General features: G+C 40.6%; 1 protein-coding gene across 1 annotated transcript in view; it reads left to right on the top strand.

Moving 5' to 3' along the window:
• ptchd4 (patched domain containing 4) overlaps positions 1-17,455 on the top strand; it is a 30,596-nt gene extending 13,141 nt beyond the window's left edge. The window contains exon 3 of the mRNA XM_034900793.1: positions 14,244-17,455. Coding sequence (XP_034756684.1) covers positions 14,244-15,913 — 1,670 coding nt within the window. The 3' untranslated portion in view covers positions 15,914-17,455. The remainder of the gene's footprint in view (positions 1-14,243) is intronic.
• The last annotated feature ends 9,125 nt before the right edge of the window (positions 17,456-26,580 follow it).

Here is a 26,580-nt window from a genome sequence, read left to right as displayed (position 1 = left end):
TATGTTTACGATTTGTTGTCTTACTTTTCACCAATTAATTATATCTCTAAACATTGATAAGCTAAAGTGCTATCCGATTGTTTAATTCATGATGAGAAAGTCCCCCCTACATTGGACTATTCCATTATCCTACTGCGCGTCTGCGTGTGTTTGTAAACAAATAGCTCAGCGTGCTGTAAGCTGTAGCTAGGCTACAGACGGCTGGAAAATGAAGCCAAGCTACCGAAGTGGTTCTGAAAAAAGGAAGAAGCGGAAAGAAAGCAGAACGTTTTTAGCAAAACTTCCAAAGGTAACAACCTTTTTCCCGATGGTTACTGACAACACGAACATTACCGTTACTAAAGAGCAGCAAGAAGACGGTGCTCGCGCTAGCAATGCTAACACTGATGAAGAGGAGCTACCCACCGGCAGCGTCAGCCCATGTTAGTCAAGCGATGCTAACACTGATGAAGAGGCTTTTAGCTTTTACTATTATTAATGAACCCATCTGCTGATTATGGGACCTGTCAATAAAGTGATCTGCTCTACATTATGAAAAGTAAGCATGGGAACATGTAGTTGCGTCAACACTGGAGTTCAGGGATTTTTCTTATCAATGACAAAGTAAAAAGGTTTTGAATCTGTGGGCACTGTGTCCTCTATTTGTCAATTTTCTAGCCAGATTCTCAAAGTGAAACGGAGACAAGCCGCAAACCACCAACCCATAACATTATGGAGCAAAACTCCTACGTTTAAATATTGTTCAAACATGAATCCAACATATTGGGGAAAAAAAGTTTCTACCTGTATGTCATTGATTTATAAGAAATATTGTAGTCTCTTCTAATGCTGCTCATAATAACTGTGTTGCTTGCGTGACCAGAGACTATAAACATATGCGCTATGCACATCGTGTTCTCCTCTTTGTTCAATCCAATGGTACAAGTTATTACAATTTAGATTTTATTTTAAGAGTCTTTTCACATCCGTCTTAAGCCTGTGACCACTCAGAGCCACGGCACATGCAAAATGTCCTCCAAAATGAGGAGGTATCTGATGTGCTGATTCAAGTCTCCCTACACAAATCACTTTACAACAAACTAAAGTGCTTTAAAGTAGAGCCCAATCTTCTATTCCTTTTAGGAAAGTGTTTTCTGTTCATTTGACAAATTACCTCCACCTAGTCTTTTGGTCCACATTACATTAATGTAAAAAGTCTTCACTTGTGCTGTCACATGTAAGTAATGGCTTAAGGCATTGAGGAGAGAGCTATGGCCGAATAATTTGAAAATACACATTTTTACCTTGTTTTAATAAACTCATGTCATTTGGTATTGCTGGCCATCCGTTATGAACCATTGATTTTTAACCTCAAATTGTACATTGTTAGTCTTAATCACACTAGTTGAAAGAGGGGAGGCACTGATTCATTAGAATGTAGCTTGATTTTTTCACATGGAAAACTGCCCAAATGGTAAAATTATCACAAGCCACCCAAACCATGTTCACTCACCCAATCAAATAAAAAAATAACTTAATTTGGCCGAATATGTCCCAATCGGGCAAACTGATTTGCCATGTGTGTGAGTGTGTGAATATTGGCTGGAATTAGGGTTATGAAGGTAGGGAATGAGGACCAAAATGCAGGGAAAAGGCAGGAGAAGATACATATCCAGTATTATTTACCAAAAGAGTTCAACAAACAATTAATCCAAAAAACAACGTCCATAACAAAAAATCCAAAGAGGTCTGGGTGACTTTGGTGAGACAAGAACAGGGAGCAAAGACAGGGAAAAAACTCATGGGGAACCCCAGGCCAGAGGAACGGGAACCCCAGCAGTACGCAGACAGCGTCACAAAGAGTAACAAAATGACCTGACGAGAGGCCAAGGGAACACAGAGGTTAAATACAAGAGGTAACGAGCAACAGGTGAGACATCAGGTGAATCACATTAGGGCGGGGCGGGACAATCAGACAGACAGGAAGTAAAGCTTGGCAAGACGAGACAGAACAGGAAACCAGACTATCAACATAAAACAGGAAACCGAACATACCGACGCTCACAAGGTGACACCACACCAGACCAGGGAGGACACTAAGACAAACACGAGGAGACAAGACAGGACCAAAAAAAACAAAGGAGGAGGAAAAGAAACCAAAGCGAACACCAAACCATCACAGATACGAGCCACTTTTAGAGGCAGCTGTAAATGAGCAGGTGTGTTGGTGGCAAATACATTTTTAATAGATTCAGAAGCAAGGACTGCTCTTAACAGCACTAAATATAGCATCAAAAAGCGGTGAGCTCTTGCTTACTTGTTGATATAAGATCAACAAAAAGGTCTACCTATGTTCACTGTGCATAATACTTCCTGTGACTGTATATTTTGGTTAGTTGTGGTATTTTTGTAAACTGCGTGTCACTAATTGCATGTGAACTCATTTCACATCAAAGGTGAGAGAGTCAGTAATGTTTTTCTCATGTCATGTAAGACTCAATGATACATGTGGTTCTTACGTGACAGTTATTTGAAATAGTAATCATAAGGGGGGAAAATTTGAAACACACAGACGCATTCGATTGGTTGGGTGGCTGGGTGTAATGGTCGTTAGCCAACAGGGAAGTCAGGATTTACAAGTTCCCAGTCAGAAATGTCAATTGGAACACTCCCTAAAGTTGGATTGAGAACTTCACCAACGAAAGAAATTTAAACATTGCATATCACTGAACAAAGCTTATTCACAAGATATTTTTTGAAACTCTATATTGGAGTGGCATATACAGTCGGTGCCTAAAAGGTACTGAATTCGGTACCCAGCGCTACTGCTCTGTGCATCAGCAATAGTGAAAGCTGCAATAAGATACTGTTAAACAATACTGTTTATTAGCACTTCTGTCTTGTGTCTCATTAAACCAGTTGTACACACAGTACTGTACGACTTCTGAGGACATTGTGTAAGTGTTGTTTTCATAAAATGCATGCCTAATGCATTGTTATCAACTGGTATTGCTAACAATGGAAAACCTGGCTAGAGCTAACCCCACTGTGAGCAAGTGATTAATTCAGACTTGGTCAACTCAGGTGGGTGACGTCTTTCCCAGCTCCTAAATGGAACGCAGATCAACTAGAAGTGCTCCCTGTACTCTCTGTTTTCATCTGAAAGAGTGACACTTTAAAGAACAAAGGCATCCAACAACTCACTCTTTCATTTAGGCATCCCAAAGCCCTTTTCCTCTCCTTTTTTTTTTCTAGATTCAGTCAAAAGCCTAAATAGCTCAGGAAAACACACTTACTGCAATTTACTATTAAAGATCAGCATCTCCCGTAAATGAATTAACTCTCAGGATCTGACGTAACAGGCCTTTCTGCATACGCATACATCTGATTCTGTATAGACCGACCCAGGTCTCATCAAGCTGGAGACCTGAAACTTTTATTGTCTTTGACTTTGAAAAGGTCCACCTATGGAAATGGCATCAGCAGTTGGACACCATCACGCTGTTACTTACACACTTGAATTGATTTGCGTAGATAGTTTATTTATGCTATTTTCAGGAATGCAAACTCACCTTCAGACAAATTTTTGAATTTTGAAAAAAAGGGCACAACTACTTGATTTTTGCAGATGTAATGAGACAAATATTTGAGGGGGGGGGGGGGGGCTCACACCGAGACATGCTAGGAGACATGCACTGTAAATTTCATAGGTTGATATTATGTTATATGTAGTTAAAATATGTTAGCTTACGTTAACAGGAAGCTATGCCGATTTTCCACCGGTGTTTGTGTCTTTGCCGTGTGGGATGAACAGTGTTGGGCTTCCCCTCATTGCCCTATACATGATCTCACTTACCTGACAAACTACATAATGTTAATCTTATTGAAAATAGGAGTACTGACTGTGTGCTCCAAATACACTTTACGCCTTAACAGGCTGCAGGTCTCCATCACTGGGTGGAGCCCAGAGGGCATTGGAGCTGTTCTTCTCAAAGCCAGGGACAAGAGATGTAGGGAGAGTTAGAAAATAATCTTTTATATCTAATATATCTATTATAATCTCTCTATAGATGGATATATAATATATATTGTCCACCATGACAAGTTGTCTGTTTAACTTCAGAAATTACTCTTTGGTGAAGTAAATGTGTAATTTATTTTTAACATGACACTTTTTGGCATCAATGTAGTCTCTCCCTCCATTCCTCCCTGGAAAGACTGCAAAACCAATCCAAGAGCCAGAATAGGCAGGTGTGAGGGAAGTGAAGAGAGGGAACAAAGTTGGTTGATAGCCCTCTGTGTGCTGCCCACGTAACACCGTTGTTACTTAATAAACTACTAACGAGCTTTCTCAGGCGATGATAGCATTGTTTGGCTTAATAAGCATTGTGTACACTTGTGTAGTAACAGACGTCAATTTATTTGTAAAAAAGTATTTATCTTTGACTTGAAATGTTTATCACTAAATATTCAGGAATCAAAGTTAATGTTTTACATCTTATATGATGACACATCTGTCGTGTGAAATAACTAAAACTGCCTTTGGCTCATAGGAAAAAGCTAAAGAGAAAATAGTTTCCGGGACCTTTAAGTGTGATTTCAAGCCAAAGAAGAAGGAGTCCCTGAACTTGTTAGTTTTCCTTAAATGCAGCCTGATGCTTTGCCTGGAAGCTGTATATGAATCCCACCTTGCATTCTGGTGACTAATGACTTTCATCAGTTATTCTTTCTGTATGTAACCTACGACAGCAGGGTCAAACTCACCTCCAGCTAAATTAGAGTATGAGCTGCAGTTAGCCAAGCCATTAAATGTAGGTAGGAAGGACTGTGGAAATGTGCATTTTACATTAATCAAGAGTTAAATTAGAGAAATGTCCTCCTTGATTACAATAAAGACGGGAGTTTATAAGGAGTGTTACCAAAATATTGATGTGGATGGGCAGATTGCTTTTGTTCATTCTGACTTTGACTCCCATCCTCTGTTTTTATTGAGTTTGGATCACTCTTCTGCAGCGGGACCTCCTTCTTTTGATATTAACACCTCTGTCATCTTCACCTGTGTGACAGCCAGCATCCTGATTGGATAAATCACGGTGGGCAGGAGCAACTGACACGCTCTGTTGCCACGTGAAGCAGGTCTGCCTGGAGCAGTGATGTAGTTCAATGACTCGGGGGCTTTTCGGTGTGGACCAGGAGAGGAGGGTGAAGGCAGGCTGGGCCTTCATTAAAGGAGCAACATGGTCAGGCTGTGGGACTGTAATGCTTTTTCTCCCCCCGCCTCTCTTCTCGGCAGAAAAATAGCCGGAAGGATGTACCTGCATCTGGGAGAGGCTTGAGATACGCCTCTTGCCTCTCCATCCTTTCATTCTGAGCTACAGCTTCCCATATTTCTTTCTCTCTGTATCCCTCTGTGTTTCCTGATACACAGCTGTAGGGGCTAGCTGACAGCACAGGCTGTCCCCAATTAGAGGGAAGGGGATAGGTGATTCATTAAAAAGATTGCAGAGGGTGTGACGTCGGGCTTTGCAGCTGCCGTCTTGGTGTAAAAGTTGACATATGTTTTGGGTAAAAATTAGCTAAGGCTATCACCAGCTGAATCAATAATGAGAATTAAAAGCTATCTATCTAATGCTACTATCGGGGTCATAGCCACGGTTTTAAAAGTAGTGACTCATGAGTACCTGCTGAGACTCTCATACCGTGCCTAACAATGGTCAGGCCTGGAGGAGATAAAAGCATGCATGACCTTCTCTGGGTCTGCAAATGAGAGGATCATGACCCGATTTTGGCGGTATGCCTCAAATAAAACAAGATTACAGTTCTTTCGTGACATGTGTATCACATCACAGCTCAGAGGAAAAAAGTAACACAGATTACAGCTTCTCATTTAGAAAGGGGAATCAGACTAGACTAGACTAGCGATGCAGGTACAAGGACAAGGGAAACTACAGTATACGGATTTTGATTTTATTTAGCTGGCCAGCCAGCACTTAACATTAATGTAAAAGATAATGGAGGACAAATCCGTAGCACCATGCTTTATTGTGAGTTACAATCAGCCCACATTAAACCCAACATCTGTTACCTACGGTTGCTAAGTCTGTCAAGATTCTCAATCGAGCACCGCAAAAACGCAGTTTACAATGATGATAGATTTTCCACTCCAAACTTACAGGAACGTTTTGAATGTGTCCATAGACCAAGCGGCACCCTCCGGCTCTGAAAAGTGAAGCCAATTCAGAAGCCCCTTAAACCTGCATTCCAACAGAGGGCGACTCCACTGCTTCCAAAAAGAAGTTAATTTACATTCATTCAGCTTGAAAAGCTCAGCTGGAATGGTTTTGCAGGTTGCCAATATCAGGATGTTCTTATCTAAACACTATCCCCAGTCAGTAACGACCAAGTGCGGCAGGCTTTCAGTGCCGCTGCCAGACAGCGTGTTACACCACTTGCAGTCTCAAATATAGAAAAAACAAGGCAAACTAGTCACTTTGCTGTCTATGTGTGGGTGTTTGTTCCAGAGCATCTGTGTGTCGGTGAAAATGGCCACAGCAACAGGAAATGAGTGTGAGCTTCCCTGCAGACTCAGTGTCGTGGCTAGAACGTTTTCAGAGGGTGGTCATGCTCGGTGTGTGTGTATGTGTGTGTGTGTGTGTGCGCGCATACGCGCCATTTTGTTTAGAGGACATGAAGGGGACATTGTTTGTTTTTCACTGCAATAATCAGGAATGCAATCTCTCTCTCTCTGTTGCCGTGTTGCCTCCCCCCGCTCTTCTTTTGTCATCCTTTCGTATCGCCCAACTTAAAATGTAGACATTCAGTTTTGCATCTATCAGCATTCAGACATTGAGAGAATTGTCAGTTTCCTCCCAATCTGATTAACATTGAGCGGCAGTCATGCTTCCAGCCATGTGTTCCACTCCCTGCTCCTTCTTTCACATTGTCATCGATTAGAGCCCTGCAACATTCCTTTCTTTATACCACTGAAGGAAGGTTTTTACCACTGGCCCATTTCAGGCACTGGTGACGTGTTTATTTCCACTTGAACACTTCCATTATAACTAAGCTAGGTTTGAACATAAAGACAGCTGGTGCAACCAGCTAAAGCTTAGATCGAGCCTGACCCTATCCGAGCCAGAGAACGTTATGCCTGAGCCCGGCCCAGTAACTAAAATTATGAGCCTGATTCAAACCCCACCATTTTCAATACGTGGGCCATTATAACTGACAAGTATAGGAGAGATCTTATCTGCTGCTAAAGTACAGAGCCCCGGAGGTGACGTGGAGGGTACAAAACAAAAAACATGTACTGGGGACAGACACGAGATCCTGAGGGGCAGAGAATCTAAACTCTACAACCAACCCTGCAATTCGACTGTGTCAGCCAAAGTATAAACCATTTACGAGAAGGACACATTTAATCTCAGCATAAGTTCATACAGGACAACTTCTACGCTTCACATTTCTCTCTCTCCCCTCCAACCTAATCAGCCCCTTTGTCATCCGCAGAATGTGCTTTACGCTCCGTTTTTTCTCCGTGAGCTATCGCGCTGTTGCAGTAAATATGTGATTCACTAAACATGAAGAGATGCAGGGTTCTGTTCTCGGTGCTGAGTTTAAACATGTTGCCCACCTTAGGGGGTTGTACACGGGTGTGAATACTTGCTGTTTTTATTCTTTGCTTGGCCTCTTTCAGTTCACTCTCAGTATCACCCCTTCTAATTGGGATTCTTCTCACTTTTGAGCTTGTAGCTATCAATCACAAAAGCTAGTTTCACAGAGAGCCAAGACAGATGTGAATACTCCAAAGAAATCGCAGGATTAAAAGAGTTCTGCTCTTACTAGAAAGCAGACTTGATCAATCCACAGTACCACTATAGTCTCAATGCTTCTTTAATCCATTCTATTTTCAGGATCTGACTAGTGTTTTTGAACATTTTGTCCTATATACTACAAATCTTATTTTACATTAGTTACATAACATGTGCTTTCGATGTAGACATGATGGCTAACAAAAGGCACTGTCTATATCGGGCACATTTTGCATTTTTGGAAGTTTAATGATACACTAATATAACTAATATAATGATCCGTGAGCAATAGCTGTCTGTAAAATATAACTAGCTACATCATTGTTGTTTGTGAATGGAGTAAAGATGCCGACGAGTCAGCAGTTTTTTTATGGTCATAGCTGCGGTAATGTGTATGTGAGAGGATTGTGTGTGTTTATATATATATATATATATATATATATATATATATATATATATATATATATTTGCTGACATTTGTAGATTCGATGACAATGGAAATAATTGTCAAATGTATCCCTACTCTTAAATAACATACCCTTAGACCCATACACCCCTATATTAAAAACCTGATTCTATGTTAGAGAAAGACATCTTCATACTGTAGAGAAACACATGGAAACCAGAGGTTGTCTTTAAGGTAGAAAACAACAAAAAGTGTACCTCATTTGAAGTTAAAAGGCCTACGACACTGGAAAGGTGATTTAATGGAAAGAGAATTTTTTTTACCAACATACAATTGCATTGTTTGTGTGTGTGTTTATTTAACCTGTCTAAGATACTAACTTTATACACACACACACACACATACACACACACAGTATCTTTAGTCTAGATTTGACATTCAAGCCATTGAAAAAGGAACACTTTAGTTAACAAAATTTTACTGAAGATTTATCCTAAGCTTTTTTTAAATAAAATGGATTAAATGTGTATGTCTAAGTTTCTTAACTGTAAGGATACAAAATTCTTGCAAATTCAATATATTTTGGTTTTGGACCATTTGTTGGTTGCCTTTCAAAATGCTTTACTTACTTAATTACTAAACGCATTAAGTATCATAGGACCTGTTATTCATATTCAAGTACTGATTATTGCATTGCTTAAAACATCTTTTTTAGAGTCATCAGTTTTAAGTAATGTTAGTGATGAAAGTTACCAGGGACACTTTACGAGTTGGTTTACTCAATGGTATTACACACTTCCTCCTGGCAGCAATCAATCACTGCAGTACATCCCCGAGCTCTTCCAGCCATGTCTAGAAGATGACACGCAACTTAAAATCCAATTTGGTTAATGGGAAACACATGTGAACACCACTGGCTCTGGGTCCCTCATCCTCACCCGCATGTCCTATTCCCTAAACCACAGCTCCAACATTATTCCTCCATCCACCAGATGCTTTTGGACTTCCCTTTTTTTCCCTTTCATCACCTGACTGCCACACCCACCCACACACCTGTTCCCACTTGACTAATCAGCCTGGCATTCCACAACCTGCTCACCTGCATGTCATTCTCTCATCAATAGGAATGGGTATCTTAGGATTTTATCAGTAGCCATACTGCTTATTAATACCAATACAATGTTCAAATTGTCAGAAATTTCCTTTCCTTCATAATTGTATCGATACTACTCTATAATTTGGTACAAAAAATAAACACATGAAAAGATTCAACCGTTATTTTACTTTTTCTTGCAAAAATAAGTTAAATTGTTACTGTACATAATGAGGAAGGAGTAACTAATACAAATTCAATTGTATTGTCATTGACACAATGGATTGGCACATACTGTCTGTAACGGAATGGAGGTTGGTTGGTTGGTTCCAACAATCAGTGCAGAGGTGGGCAAGTGTCTGATCTAAGAAATATAAGCAATTACAAAAATTTACTTATCTGGTTGTCAGAACAGCTCACTCACTTTACTTGTACTGCTACGTTCACGGCTAACTTCATAATAACCGTCACACACATGTTCTTTGTCTTTTTTTGTTTCTCTCTCGACCACTTACATTATGCTTACAAATGCTCGTAGGTATTCCGCTGCCGGGTTTCTTGACTCCAAAGTCGCCTTCCAGGCTGCTAAGCCTAGCACTAAACATGCCTGGAAGGAGACAGTGGGGGCAAAAAACACCAAACACACAGGTATTCCTCAAAGGAGCTACTTGTTGTGTTGTGTAGCCTTACACATTTTACTTTAGAAAACATTCCTTTAAGTAGAATTCTGGTCTATTCCACCACATACAGTGGGGCTCAAATCTTTGGGCACCCCAGGTAAAATGTTTTATTAATGTGCATAAAGAAGCCAAGAAAAGATGGAAATAAATCTCCAAAAGGCATCAAATGACAGATTAGTCATGCGTATAATATTTCACAAAAATCTAGATTTTATAACCATCATTTACACTTTCAAAAAAACAGAAAAATGGCATCTGCAAAAGTTTATGCCTCTTGACATAATCTGCCGTGGATTTTGAGGTGTGTTTAGGATCATTATCCATTTGTAGAAGCCATCCTCTCTTTAACTTCCGCTTTTTCACAGATGGCATCAAGTTAGCGTCCAAAATTTGCTGAAATTCGATTGAATCCATTTTTCCTTCTACTCGTGAAATGTTCCCTGTGCCACTGGCTGCAAGACAACCTAAAAGCATGATTGATCCCCCCCCCCCCCCCATAGACAGACGTTCTTTTCATTAAATTCTGTGCCCTTTCTTCTGCAAACGTACCTTTGCTCATTCTGGCCAAAAAGTTTTACTTTAACCTCATCTGTCCACAGAAGTTGTTCCCACAATGCATCAGGCTTGTCTATTTGTTCATTTGCAAACTTCAAACGCTGATTTCTGTGGTGAGGATGTAGAAGAGGTTTTCTTCTGATGACTTTTCCATGAAGACCATGTCTGTACGAGTACCTCTTTATAGTGGAATGGTGTAGACCTTTTTAGATCTTTAATTTCCACTGTTCCTGATGACCGCCATTTCTTAGTTACATTCCCAACAGAGGATATTGGCATCTGAAAACGCTTTGCCATCTTCTTCAAACCTTATCCTGCTTTGAGAGCGTCAACTATTTTCAGTTTCAGTTTTCCATGACTGCTTAGAAGAAGTCATGGTAAATGTAATGTAAATGTAAATGTGCTGTATTTATATAGCGCTTTTCCAGTCTTAACAACTGCTCAAAGCGCTTTTACATCTACAGGGAACATTCACCATTCAAACACATTCATACACTGTGGCCGGGGCTGCCGTACAAGGTGCCACCTGCTCATCAGATAAACATTCACACACATTCCCACTCCGATGCGCAGCACCGGGGGCAACTTGGGGTTCAGTCCCTTGCCCAAGGACACTTCGACAATGACTGCAGGGGCGGGGATCGAACCACAAACCTTCCGATTGGCAGGCAACCACTCTACCACTGAGCCACAGCCGCCCCGGTGCTGATTGTTGGGGGGGTCAGATGAGTCCGGGCATTTAAAACCTTAAGATTGAAATCACCCGGTCTTTCCAGAAGATGAAGGAGAACAATCCAAGAAACTAGGCTCGTTCGAGATGAACTGCGCCTCACCTGTAAAGTAGACGAGAGCAGGCGGCAGCAGCGCGGGCGGTGACAAAACGCTGCAGTAAAGTCGGACAGTTTCCATCCGATTCCAGCCACCTTTAGGCTGGACAGGAAGTGACGAAAACCCTGTGGTGCAATTCTAATTCAATAAAATATAATCAGACCCACATATCAGCTTGTACACAGTCTCAAGTTGTTTTAATTATAACAGAGTAGCTCTCAAAATCCTCTACATGCAATCTGTTGCTGATTTTAATTAACAACAGACTGTAGATGATCTGTGATTGGACGGATTAAGTTTCTCTGACTTCTAAACGTCACTATCAGCCACAACATGTGTTCTGTACAGAATATGTCTTTAAAACAGACAAATAGCAGATAAAATCCCTCCGATTCAAAAACAATAAAAAGTTGTGGTGTACACCAATCAGGTGTTGAATCAGCTGAGAAGCCGGCGTTTCCCAGCATGCTCTGGGTCCGCCTGGGTCCGCCTGGCTCTTGCTGTCGGTGAAAAGCAACTGCACCGCCTGCGTCTCAGAACTGCGGCCGCCATGCTCTCGTGAGATTTCCGTTGCCCATGTGTGCATGACGTCAGAGCAAGTCGGGATCAAGTCGGACACAAATCGGACCGGCATGCAACGGGCGCAGATTGCCGGTGATCGATTCTGCGCCGACGTGGTTCATCTCAAACGAGCCTACTGTCAGGTCTCAGCTTTCCAAAGGGGGGTGCATGCTAGAAACTCTGCATGCTTTCCAAACTTCTGCTGAGGCCATTTTTTTGTTTTCTGTTATTTTCAAAGTGTAAATGATGAAATAAGATCTAACTTTTTGTGACATTTTATATAAATGTCTAATCTGTCATTTGATGCCTTTTGGAGATTTTTTCCATCTTTTCTTGGCTTCTTTATGTACATTAATACACATTTTTACCTGGGGTGCCTTAACTTTCATGCCCCAATGTAGCTCTGTTGTCTGTAAATGTGGAGGTCTGTCAGTAGAGATAAACTAACTAATCATGTCTAGCCTGATTGGTTATTTTCTCTCTCTACTGACAGACCTGATTGGTTATTTTCTCTGTCTACTGACAGACCTGATTGGTTAGTTTCTCTCTCTACTGACCGACCTGCCGGCCTGATTGGTTAGTTTCTCTCTACTGACAGACCTGATTGGTTAGTTTCTCTCTAGTGACACACCAAATTGGTTAGTTTCTCTCTAGTGACAGACTGATTGGTTAGTTTCTCTCTACTGACAGACCTGATTGGTTAGTTTCTCTCTACTAACAGACCTGATTGGTTAGTTTCTCTCTACTGACAGGCATCCACATTTACAGACAACAAAGAAACGTGTTGAAATCAACCAGAATACCCCCCACCCATACTGGTCCACTTCCTTTGTCCTTTTGTTGGTTTATCAGTGTTGCAATGTGGTTTCTTGCTGCGATCTGTTACCTGTCTGTCAAATCTACTGCCTCACTTAGACTTTTGATGCCTCCAAGCTTACCCATACTCGTTTCTTCAATAATCCACTGAATTCTTTGTGCTGCCTCCTCTACCATCTGCATTTGGCTCCAACCCCATGACAGATGTAATGTTGAAAAACACCCTCTAAACCAACTGACACTGACTAATTGACTCTCAGCACAGCTTCATAAAACTAAAAAAGCAGGAAACACCATCCAGCCAGCTCATTACAAATGCCTTATCATTTATAGTTAATGTACTTCTTTTCTATGTATCAGTCAATGGTAAGAATCCCCCTCACTGCCTTGTGCACCCGCTACATTTGAAAAGAATAGGTTAAAGCTGTTGTTGGCCGAGAAACATATGCATGGGCTAAATTCAGTGTTCACTTACTGAAATATTTACATGGTAGAGGAACATTAAACTGAATTTATAACACCTTCCCTTGCAGCAGTTTTCCCCTCATCAGAAATGCAGCACAGGCATTTTACAAACAAATGAACAGTGTGTGTGGGTGGCCGGGTTTTTCTGTGTGGGAGATGTTGCACTATTGAGCATATGCCTATGAACGTTGTGTGTTAATTTCTATATTTTCAACTGGTGAAAACCCTACAGATTTGTCTCCTGAATGGGCCTGCAGCAGACCGATTTGGAAGCTGCTTACAGACGCATGGCAGAGAGGGCTCAGATATGTAGAGAAAAGTAAAAGCCTATGTCTCTATTAGAGGAATCCAACCAATATGGTTTTTGTTTATTTATAATATTATGTCATAATGCTGAAAAGACTGGTTTCCTGCTTTTCAGGGTCAGGTCAGATTTTGAAGCTTGTTTTGGCTTATGTATCAAGTAGTGCTTCTTGCAGAGGATAATTTAAGGAACTGTTACATACATATACAGTAAAAGTGGATTTTCGCCTCTATTGAATAGATGATAGTAATTAGGCAAAAAGAACTTTAAGGGAGAGAGGGGTATGACATGCAACCAAGGTCCCCAGCTGAAATCAAACTGAGGACATTGTGGGTATTTGCCTGGACCCACCACCACCAGCCAGACCAACCCAGCTAGAAGAGCAGCACATTATAATGGTGTTTAGGCAGTGTGATGGCCCTTTAATGCTTGTTTGCACAATAATATTTTGTATATGCTCTGTTGATGCTGCTTGGTAAAATTGTGTTTTTTTGCAATTCAAATATAATGTGGCAGCTCAGTTCAATCTGATCTACATACATTTAGATTTAGGAATCCAGAGTATTGTAAAATGAAATACTCAGTGGTAATTAGTGGTACAAAAAATGTTGATTCTGAAATCCTTCTGGGATATGGACCATTTAACTTCCTAGGAATGATTATATCTTGCAAATAGGGCCATGTCATTTTTGGATGTACACAGTGCAAACATAATTTTTACTGAGTTCTCTCTCTATTCTACTAGGCCATGGAACCAAAGGGGTGTTCGAGCTGCTGGCAGGCTGGAGGAGAACAAGGGAAAATCTCCCCTTCAAGGAGCGCGTGGCGGACGCTTTTGCTGATGTGATGGTGTGCTACACCATGACCAGCTCACTCTACATCATCACCTTTGGTATGGGAGCTAGCCCTTTTACGAACATCGAGTCAGTTAAAATCTTCTGTCAGAGCATGTGTGTTGCCATCCTGGTCAACTACTTCTACGTTTTCTCTTTCTACGGCTCGTGCCTGGTCTTTGCTGGACAGCTGGAGCAGAACCGCTACCACAGTGTTTTCTGTTGTAAAATTCCCTCAGTGGAGTACCTGGACCGCCAGCCCACATGGTTTAAAACCATGATGAGTGATGGCCATGACTTGTCCACGCATCACGACAGCGTCCCCTACCAGAATCACTTCATCCAGCACTTCCTGCGTGAGCACTACACAGAATGGATTACCAACACCTATGTCAAACCCTTTGTGGTCATTCTATATCTCATCTACGCCTCTTTCTCATTCATGGGATGTTTACAAATCAGTGATGGCTCAAACATCGTGAACCTGCTGGCTAGTAACTCTCAGAGTGTTTCGTATGCACTGACCCAGCAGAAGTACTTCAGTAACTACAGTCCCGTGATTGGGTTTTACATTTATGAGCCCATCGAGTACTGGAACTCAACGGTGCAGGAGCACCTGAAGACTCTAAGTCATGGCTTCAACAAGATCTCTTGGATGGACAACTTTTTCCACTACCTACGGGTGGTGAATGTGAGTGCTTCAACCAAGAGCGACTTTATCACCATCCTGAAGGGCTCCTTCCTGCGCAGCCCGGAATACCAGCACTTCACTGAGGACATCATATTCTCCAAGAACCGTGAGACCGATGAGTACGACATTATTGCCTCCCGGATGTACTTGGTGGCACGGACAACAGAGAAGAAGCGGGAAGAGGTTGTGGAGCTTCTGGAAAAGCTTCGTCCGTTGATGCTGATCAACAGCATCAAGTTCATTGCCTTCAATCCTACGTTTGTGTTCATGGACCGCTACAGCTCCTCCGTCATCTCACCCATCCTGACCTCAGGCTTCAGCGTACTCACAATCCTCATCCTCACTTTCTTTCTGGTCATCAACCCCTTGGGGAACTTCTGGCTCATCCTCACGGTAACGTCCGTGGAGCTCGGTGTCTTGGGTTTGATGACCCTCTGGAACGTTGGCATGGACAGCATCTCAATCCTGTGCCTTATTTATACACTCAACTTTGCCATGGATCACTGTGCACCACACCTGTACACTTTTGTGCTAGCCACTGAGCACACTAGGACGCAGTGCATCAAGTTGGCACTGGAGGAGCACGGGGCTGCAATCCTGCAGAACGCGTCCTGCTTTGTGATCGGTATCATGCCCCTGGTGTTTGTGCCTTCCAATCTGACCTATACACTGTTCAAGTGCTCCCTCCTCACCGCGGGCTGCACTGTGTTGCACTGCTTTGTCATCCTGCCCGTCTTCCTGACCTTCTTCCCGCCGTCAAAAAAGAGACACAAGAAAAAGAAACGGGCCAAGCGCAAAGAGCGGGAGAGGGAGCGGGAGAGGGAAAGAGAAAGGGAGGAGATAGAGTGCATCGAAGTCAGGGAGATTCCTGATCATGTCACAAATGTCTGAGTAGTTTGTAATTTTAGCAATGAGTGTCAGTGGTTATCCGTCAGTTATTGGTGGATTAGAGGTATTCTCCAATGCTGAGTTGCCTCTAGAGGTGCAGGGGAGTCCGAGATGTCCCCTGAGGAGTGGGAACTGGTCACTCCCAACCAATAGCAGCTAGGCCGGCCAGAGTAGAGCGCAGCCCCACTGGTCAGTCATTCAGTCCTTCAGTCTGGACAGTGTATCTCATTTGCACAAACTGCAATAAGCTCACGGTTCCAAACCTCTTTCTCAACTATTTGGTTTGTGAAAAAAAGTTAGTTCCCAGATCCAATGCTTGCTAAATCTGTAAGTACATTCTAAATAAACACTGATACTGAAAATATTAGCAATTTTATATTCATCTCCCTAAGCCCATATCTCAAAAGTGGTGAGTGAGGATCATAGCAGTCTGTTAAGCCAAGGACATACAGTACATGTTGTTGAAAGTAGTTGCAGTAAGTGTGATCATACAAAAGTGTACAAATTAAACTGTCCATGCATCTTACTCACACCTGGATAGCAGCAACTTTCCAATACCAAATTCTTTGGAAAGAGAGAAACTGTGAAAGTACACTGCAAGCTTTTCTGTGACATCAAATATAGCTGAACAGCTGAACTTGGCAGATGGCATACACTGTGTCCATTATGAAGAATTATCTTGCACATTGCATTGTGAGAATAGAACTATTGAGGTTTATATTAGCAAGAGACCCATATTTCTGCCTTTTTCCAGAGATCCTATAAGGTTGTATGCAATGGTAAAAAGAACTGCAGTGGGCTGCAGCTATGAAGAGGAAGTGATAAGTGACTGTTTAACAGCAGTATATGAAAATGCAGTAAGCTTGAGTATGACTTAAGTAACTGCTTTTGCACCAGACCAGTAAAACCAAAAGTGAAGAGTGTTTCAAAGCCTTGAAATATTTAATTTTCTAGCAGGTTGATAACAATGGACAGTTTCTGTGAGAGTATGAATGTCTCTGTGATCCACTTACAAAAGCTTACTGGCATGGGACTGGTAATTGGAAGGTCTGAATGTGATTCAAGCTAGCAGTGGTGCCAAATAGTGTACATATTTCTGTTTGTTTGACAGAGTTCTATAACAACCACAAAGGCTCAGTAAGTTTAAAACTTTCAAATATAAATCAAGCATTAATCATGAATTATGCAGGATAATTGAAATGATTTCTATTTAATGTTGTTGAGGTTTGTTGAGCAGATTATGAAGCAGGCTTTAAATGAAAACGTACACTGTGTCTGAAGTGGAACCAGAACCTCAGAGTTTTGTTCCAGAAGAAAATAGCATTCAAAATGATTGCCATTTGTAATGAATCAAATGACTATAAATCCATCCCTACAACATAACCTGTTGTATGTCGTTCACTACATTGGTTTAGACTTGAATAGTATGTTTTACAAGAAAAATGCATAATCATTGTTAATTTAACATCTGTGTTTTTACCAGCCTTTAAAGCTGCACTTATCAATATTTTCATGTTGACAATGGATTAAAATATAAAGTGTAGATAAAGGTGTTGATCCTATTGACCAGGTCAGGTTAGCTCATTATGTTGTGGCCAGCCACCTAACTGCAAATTTGAATTTCCTAAGATGATGAAGGCATGACCTTTCCTACTCTGCCTAGTAATCATTGCCTTCATTGGTTAGATTGGTTAGGTTTAGGCATGAGGATTGACATTCTATTGAGTTACAAATGGGAGTCCCTAGTCTAGCCTGGAAGTGGCTCTCTATTGGTAAGATTGTAAAGGTGAAGGTGCTGACCAATGCTCCCACCTATGTAGTGAATGAGTCTATTTTTACCCTAATACTTCAAACTCCATCCCATCGAAAATGCTCCACATACCACAATACCCTTTCAGTCTTAAAAGTCTAAAATGGCTGCTGTCTCCCCAGAGAGTAAACATTATTATCTATATGTGCCAAGATCTGATAAGACTCTCTGTTGCAGTCCCAAAACAAAGACGATCAAGGTCAGCAGCTCTGACAGATACCAATCTCTCGCTGACCTCTTGCAGGCAGATCTTAGCTGGTTGCATGTGATAGAGAGGCCCCGTATGAGAGAGCCGATGTGGCTGATTGCAGACCAGTCAATACCTCGTTACGGGATTGTCATTGAGGGTACACGGTTGTCATGCTTCTTTGTGATGCCACTGAGAAAGTGAATGGCTCTCAAAGGGGACAGCTAAACAGGCAGCTGGGGGTAGATTGGAGCGTTCGTATTGGACCAAATGTCACTTAGAAATATGTGTTTGTCAAAGAAGTGCGTGAGGGAAGAAGATTGTCATTCATTATCAAAAAGGCTAACAAACCCACTTTGTTTCTAAACTCATCAGTAAAGAAATAAGATGCATGTGAAAAGAATCATTGTCTACCTGTCATACTTCACCACAACCAGTTGTAGAACCTTATAGATTCCATCAACCAAACGTTGCCCTACTTAGAAGGAAGGGGTTTGGGCTACTTTCCTGCAGCAGCTGCAGTGAACATCACATTATGTAAAGGTTATGTCATGTATGTATAGCAGGAAGGCATGAAATGTTTGAAACACGGAAAAGAATTGCAAATCTTAAATAATTTACTTCCCAAAATGAACCGTGTTTGCATGGCACTGTACTGTATGTATGCATGTATTTAATTTGTCTGTATGAAGTCTACGTATTTTTTAATTTTTGCGACATTGTAGTGACCTATGTTTGTTGTTTCGATGCATATTCTGTAACACCATGCTGCAAAAGAACAAATTTAGTCATATCTGTTCCAAAACAAAAAGCCAGAGGATATTTCATGTGTAAAATAACTGTAAATTACTTTTTATATATTTTCTAAGAAAAAATATACTATAGAAAGATTTTTAATGACAGAATTTTCTTAAAAAAGAATAAAAAAGGGAAAAAGTTAAACACAGTAGGCCAGTAATAAACAGTGGAATGTTACCAGTATACTAGATCTTATTCCTTGCACACTGCAGTGTCAATGTTTCACCTTTTCGTATGAGAAACTGTGGCCACCATTTTATTGTTTGTTTGTGTGTTTTATATTCTCTACTTGGCCCACACATTTAAGAAAAATATTAATTTCATCATTCCTAAATATACTGTCATTGCTGCCTAGAAACCTATTGCCGTTACGTAGCTTTCTTACTATTAGCAACATTCTTAAAGCTGAATGCCGTCGAATAAGGATCCTGTGTATTCAAATAGCATCATTAGAGATTATTAGAACATATTCTTCTATGGCAATGCACTGAATCCTACCAACGGGTTACTGAAACAGCATGTGATATTTATATTTCTGACATCTTTGTAGTGTCTTCGATCGTCTGTTAAGAAAAAAACAGCTTAAAGTATGAGCTTGGCATTATTCAATTTTTTTCCTTTTAGCAACAAATCTCCTAAAAAGACCAACAATGTGTTGGTCCGTCTCCCAATACTTTACCATTAGATACACGATAGTAGTTAACACATGCTACTCAAATAGGTAAATGTCATTGCAGTGCATTTGCAGGACTATTTTCAGCTTCATATTAATATGCATTTGGTTTGCTACTCAGCAAAGGAGCTCTATGTCACAGTGGTGCTGTTGGTCTTTTCATTGGATTTGTGGACAGATAGATACACAACATTGCCAGATTGATTCTTGAAAAGGTAACCTGGACTGGATTGCTTCATAACTACATTTGATGAAGGTACCAGATGCTCTTAAAGTTGACATGTTTTTTTTGTTGTTGCATATTTTCATCTGAGTACATCACTGTGTACAAATATAGTTTGACACCTATACATTTGTAGTACAATTTGGTTGTTTGAGTCACATTTATTCACTTGTTTTATAATCATGTAAAAACTTACGTTCCATAAATGCAGCATTAATTTTCCAAAACAGATAATGGTGACCATACATCTTCAGTCTTAGTGTGTTTATGTGTAGCCCTTCTTTATCTTTATTGACGATACCACAACTAAATTATACTCTATGTGATACTTTACTTCTAAATATCCATATGACAGATGGGCATCAATTGGGATGTTAGGTGAAGTTGCTTCCTAATTAGTACAATGCATGATCATCAAAAAGCAAAAACCGAATTCAAATAGAAAAATGTCTGCCTGGTGGTGTTTTTAAAGCCAATGTTTGGGCAGGTAGATGGGTGTACTATCAGCACATTTTCAGTTTGGATAACCAGGGACAGTACAAATAAAAGTATGCAACCGGTTTCAAAGTCACAGTAATGGTATCAACGTCAGTATTGAATACTTTTGAACGATGCCCAGCCCAACGTGTACAAACCTGAACTCAATGTGGCCGCGTTGCCAAAAGTAGTTATGCGTGTTTTCAACATTCGGTATGATGTTAGGTGTTTGCCTACCGGTGAATTAGACATGGAATAAAATTGCAGTAGGGCAGAGCCCAGAGGGCAGGGGAGGGGTTAGATGGAGGCCTGACGAGATGCTACTTTCAAATCTTGCTAGTTTTTCAACCTTACCAACCCTGCCTTAAATACAAGTGAACATTGTGTGCAGTATCAACCTCACTGCAGTCAAATCAACTAAAACTACAATTTCTTTCTACACTGCATCTTATATATATATATATCTCTCATAATATGATATAGTTAAGATGGAGTGTTCTTACATTGTGACTGAGAACCAGGTGCAATAGAAATACACTGTGATGATGACAATTGTTCCACATGTTGGTTATGTTTGTGTTGTTCAATAGGTGAGTGGAAGCCTATTAAATTGCAGGGTAACTTGATGTTTTATATTCTTACAATATTGTGTGTTCTGTATTTCTAAAAAAAATAACTAAAACAAGGAGAAATTCAGGCATGTACAGGCTTAGAACCACAAAAAATAGTAACGGCCAGAGTAGAACGTAACCCGCACTGCGTTATGGGTAATGTAGTATTACTATGTGTAACCTTTTAATCAAAATTTAAACATCAAATAAGGAAGGATCTGTACGTTGCTATGTTGTTGCTATGAAACAGAGAAGAAAATGCATGTTTGTGCCCAGAAATGATGGTTGATATGTTGGGATTTTCATCAAAAAATACATTTTAATCCTCTTTTTACCACTTTGAGTCAATGTTAAAATTCCCTTTGCTGTGTAAATGTGATTGTCAATCAGCTGTTAGACCAGTGTGCCAACAAGTTCTCCAAACCATAGAATAGTTGGTTTATTCCTACCCTCTAATACAACCACAATAAGTTAGCTCCCCTAGCGGTGGCAGGAAATATAGTCTATATCCATGACGTTCCATTTCCGGGATCGCTCCGGTGCCACAGGAAATTCCGCTGGATGCTTCTCTTTTTGCCGACATCCATTTCCTTCCACTTTTTTGAGTTGGCATTTTAATCTCCGGTGGATTTATGAGGACTATGGTTTACCACTCCTCAGATCTAGTGAAAGCCAAATGAAGCTTGGTGAACCAGTGTGTGTATTTTTCCATCTAGTGTGATCAGAAAATAAAGCCACTGGTTCATGAAGCTTCATTTGGCGATCACTACTCAGATCTCTGCAGGGTAAATCCAGACAGCTAGCTAGACTATCTGTCCAATCTGAGGACTAGGGTTACCTGGTCCTCAGATCTCTGCAGGGTAAATCCAGACAGCTAGCTAGACTATCTGTCCAATCTGAGGACTATGGTAACCTGGTCCTCAGAACTCTGCAGGGTAAATCCAGACAGCTAGCTAGACTATCTGTCCAATCTGAGTTTTCTGTTGGTGACTGAAAATACTTCTGAACGTACACATGTTCCACCAGAACAAGTTCCTTCCTGAGGCTGTTTTGTCGAGGCACAAGGGCTTTGTGAGGATTGTGATTGATTTAAAAGAAATGCAAATAAACCACAGCACGTTTTGCACCCATCCCAGAATGCTGTGTGTACTAGCCAGACCCCCTGCTGATTTCTCCCCTACTCAGCCTCTCTCAGTTTTTTAATACTTCTAAAATCAAGTTCAGTTAAATAAAAATGGAATTACCTTCAAATTATCAGATTTTATAGTACATTTAAAGTGTCCATATTAGGAAAAATTCCCTTTACTGGGATTTGGGGTGTTTTGTGTCTCTGATGGTTCCACACACATACACACACAAAAACACCCCTGCTGTTTTGAGTGAGATACGGTTTCTGGATGGCTTTTGGACCGGTTTCTGAATGTCCTCTGATCCGGTTTCTGGATGTCCTCTGGTCAGGTTTCTGGATGTCATCGTATCCGGTTTCTGGATGACCTCTGATTAGGTTTCTGGATGTCCTCTGATCCGGTTTCTGAATGTCCTCTGTCTTCAGTCTCCAGGTGAGCTGTTCAACATCTGCTCGGCTTTCTACATCACTAGAGACGAGGTGGCTAACCGTAGCATGCTAGCTCGTTTTCAATGGAAAACACTGCTCCAACAGCCACTAGTTGACCAAAATCTCCAAAAGAACTACTTCCTGTCCCTGTTCTGTAGGTATTCCACAAGTGGCCCTCCTTTAGAAGAAGCCTCACTACCTATTCTGGTACAACCTCAAAATACAATTATGAACCTGAAATGAGCAGAAAATGGGCTACTTACTTTAAAGTAAAGGGATATCCAGCATGTTGATGTTGCACTTCCAATAACATGGAGGACTTGTGAGACTTAATTTAAAAAAACAAAAAACAATATAGCCAAGGTCAAGAATGTGTGACTTTGCGTCCTACTATGCAGGGCAAATTATCCACTATTTTTACTATAACCCTGCCCAAGTTTCGCTGTATGTCCCTTAGGCTGTACGTCACATTTAATCATATTATTATTTCAGTTGTGGGGATGTTTTTTATGTTGCCAGAACAGAGTCGTGATTAAGCAGATTAGCTTAGTTTGTGATTTTAAAATAAACTATTTCTAAACATGAACTAAAACCCATTTTCTACCCAAAATTAGCTTTGATTGTTGCTGACGTGGTCATGAATTTGAATTGTCCACGTACAGACAAAATTAAGATTAAAGAATGTTTTTGTGGGCCTTTAAAGGTGCAGGGGCCATCCATAAGATCAGGACTTACTTGAAGTGCACCAGTCTGAGGTCTTTACCATTGCAGTTTTCAATAAAGAAAAAAAGCAATCAAAGAAGTAATGAATCAAGTTATCACAAAGTAACAGCCACACAGACCACCTGGGACTTAAAGGGGCCTGGAGGCAGTGGCCAGCTTTCCACAGTAAACCAGTCTTACCAGTTTGGGTCAAGCACTGAAAACACTAGATGCTACACTTCCCATAATGCAACTTTGCATCTTTCATTCAACCCTCAATGTCTAAATAGCCACATCTTTCACATTCTACTGGCTGTTTTCACAGAGTGAGTAGACAAGTTAACTGAACATAAACTGAATGTGTCCCTGCTCCTTTAACGATCACTTTGTTTCTTTGTCCTATAGGGTGTCAGAATTCATCAGGAAGGAATGTGCATTCATTTCAAAGTTTGGATTAATCTGTACAATGGAGGCAAATGCTAGTCTAGTTTTTGTCCCTGTTGATATTATTGGATGTAAAATGATATGTTTTACAGGCGGTAGAGGAAGCAAATAGTCTAGCGTCTAGAGTGTCTAGGCTTCATACTGGAAGTTTATCTGTACACAGCAACATCAGAGTGGATTTTTCATGGATTTAATGCCCCTAACGTTTTACTTCCTGAGCCGATGAAGACTGGCAGCAGGAGTGGCTGCTGTCGTGTTGTGCTCCGTTGCAGCGTTATTGCGCCAAGCTGCCTTGGCGTGGATATTTTTGGCTCCCAGCGTCTTAATCCTGTCGTGATTCTCTGATGGATTATTCATGCTTCCTCTCTCCTCTCTTACCATCCTGCTTATCCCACCTTCTTCCCCTCTCAGCCCCCCTCTCTTTGTCACCTTCCCTCTCCTTTCCAATCATCTTCTCCTGAGCGCCTTCCTTCAACACCACCACCAGTCCTCCCCTTTATATATTTGTGTCATCATTATTGTGTGTGTATGCTGTGCAACAATCAGTTGTGCATAATGCATTAATTTATTAGTTAAATAATTTATATGCAGTTCTCTCCCTCCAAATACATAAATAAATATGTCAATAAAGGAATGATCTTGTAAGCACCACTACCTTACCCTAATGCCTCCACTCTCTCCCCTTCACTTTTTTTTCACAACCTATTAAAGAAGTCGGAATTCCTTGCCGAGGACTGCTGTGATAATTACTTCCATAGAGTCTTTTGCTGCTTTTCTCTCCACTTTTAAAGAAATTCATAAGACATTTTGCAAGGAATAGAGATGAAGACTATACAAATATATATTTCACCAGAGACTGAACGACCGTCAGCCTTTGCTGAATGCGAGAGAACACTGAGTGAGCGTGCTCTGTGAAATCTTTACATAAATAATTAGATTTATAGTTTGTGACTATCACACTGCAATGTTGCTAACATTTGATGAATTAGTGACAGGAAGCTTTTTGTGTACTGTGTTGAGAATGTGGAAATGTATCATTTATATGATATGTGTAATAGTGTCATCGAGTACAGACAGGTATTGCAGCTTCCTGACTATAGCATGCATCCAATCCACTTATTTCAGACCATGTCCACCCTGAGCCAGCTAAATTTGAGGATGCACTCTCCATTTTGGCCTTTCGATGGTAAGTGTCCACAGTCATGCATCTCAGAGACGCTTTGATCGCTAACTGTCGTTTGGAAACTTTCACACATTTTATGAAAATAGTTCACCTAAAACATTATACATGATAATCTATGCCGTTGCTGAATCTGTCTTCATTTTAGGTAACCAACAGTCAATTTAAAAGATTTTCGTTGCCAAACCCACACTCATTAATTGTCACTGCTTCACACCACTGGACCTACGACACCAGTCCCTCTAGAGACTCTGGACGCTCTGGAGGTTTGGGTTCCCTGCACCGGCCACAACGCCACACTGTCGGCTGCAGTCTCCTCTTTGCAGCGGTGTGACCTACTCACAAAAAAGTGTTTTAAGAATATAAATAATATAATAATCCTAGATTGGCATGCGGAGATAAACATTAAGTACACTACCGGTGGATGTTGTCCAACAGCAGAGTTGGCAAAAAGTATTCACTTTCCGTACATGAGTAGAAGTACAGATACTTGTGTTAAAAAATACTCTGGTAAAACTAGAAGTATTGACTAAAGTTTTTTACTCAATAAAAGTAACAAAGTAAAGGCTTAGAAATTTACTTAAAGTATAAAAGTAAAAGTAGCCTTGCAATGACAACCATTTTTTATGAAAAAGCCACCTGGAGCACACAAATGTTACTAGAGAGACGCTGACGAACTTCAGTGGACATGGAGAACACGGTGTTTACATGGTAGTGACTACATTTTACATGGATGTCTGCCAACAGGCCTAAAACATAACATACATGAATATTATGACAGAAACTGGGACTCCGGGTTAATAAGATTCTGACTCATTAGGAAGATATGAATTCAGTTGTGATTCTGTGAGAATTCAAAGATCCAGTTTCTTTTTTTAATCGTCACCTTAACATTTAAATGAGTCTACGTATATGTGTGTGTGCTCAAATACGGCTTCTGGAAAGAAAATAAAAGGATTTAAATATGAATGACTAAACTGGCATTAATGTAGAAGTTCCCCAGCACATTGGCCAGGAGTCTACTGTCTCAAAGGATGTCTACTCTCTCAAACATCTCTCTCAGATAAGGCCGAGGATGATTGGGATGTCTCTCTTTTCTTCATTTTCAATCATGTCGCCTTCTAAACCACTATGTGCTAACGTTAGCGCCATTAAGCCGCAATGAATTGCTGTGAATTAATGCTGTTGAGCTGTCTTAGTCGTGGGTCAAATGCAACGTACAGTAGATATATTCCCATCCATTTAGATTGAACATGGTATTGATGACGTAAACCTTAATAAGGATAACAGTGAAATTATGTTAAAGTTGAGCACTAGATTAGGACTGGATTAAAGCTGATTCTGGTTTCTAACTTCACCCCAGGTGTGTCTGTTAAAACACGGAAGGAAACAACTTATTTTCATCCACTTGTCAATTGAATTACAGTATCTGAAGTTTGGAAGAAGAAAAAAAAAACTCATGGGACTAAAGTTGGTGAAACTGTTGATGCTTCATTAAGATCAACGTGCAACCTAGCTAACAGGTGAAGAACACACCAAAATCACTAGCTAACTTACTTTAAATGTGAAAAAAACAACAGGTTTAAGTGAACTGACATCACGAGTTAAACGACTTACAGTTCTCAAAGAGGCACACACACTCTCTCAGCTGATTATCCTCCAGACAGCTAGTCTCTTTCTTTTTTTCCCGTGTGGGGTGAGCACACGCTCGCGGCGTGAGACACATGTCCGACCTGACAACCTCTTGTACAAAACTAAAGTAACGAGCCAATTTTGTAAAATGTAAAGAAAGTAAAGATATGTGTTAAAATGTAAGGAGTAAAATTAAAAAGTCACCACAAAAATAAATAGTAAAGTTAAGTTAAAAGGGGCCAGATTGAAGAGGTTTAATCTGTGATTTGTCAGTCCATAGTAACAGTCCAGCGGATGTTCCCTGATCCAGGTCCAACAGTGCAAACCCTAGACTAGACTAACCTTAGAAATATAGATGGAAAAAGCATCAAACCTTTT

This window comes from Etheostoma cragini, chromosome 18 (genome assembly GCF_013103735.1).
Source record: "Etheostoma cragini isolate CJK2018 chromosome 18, CSU_Ecrag_1.0, whole genome shotgun sequence".
Lineage (NCBI taxonomy): Eukaryota > Metazoa > Chordata > Actinopteri > Perciformes > Percidae > Etheostoma > Etheostoma cragini.
Note: the sequence above shows the minus strand (reverse complement) of the source record. Positions and strands in the feature narration are given on the sequence as shown.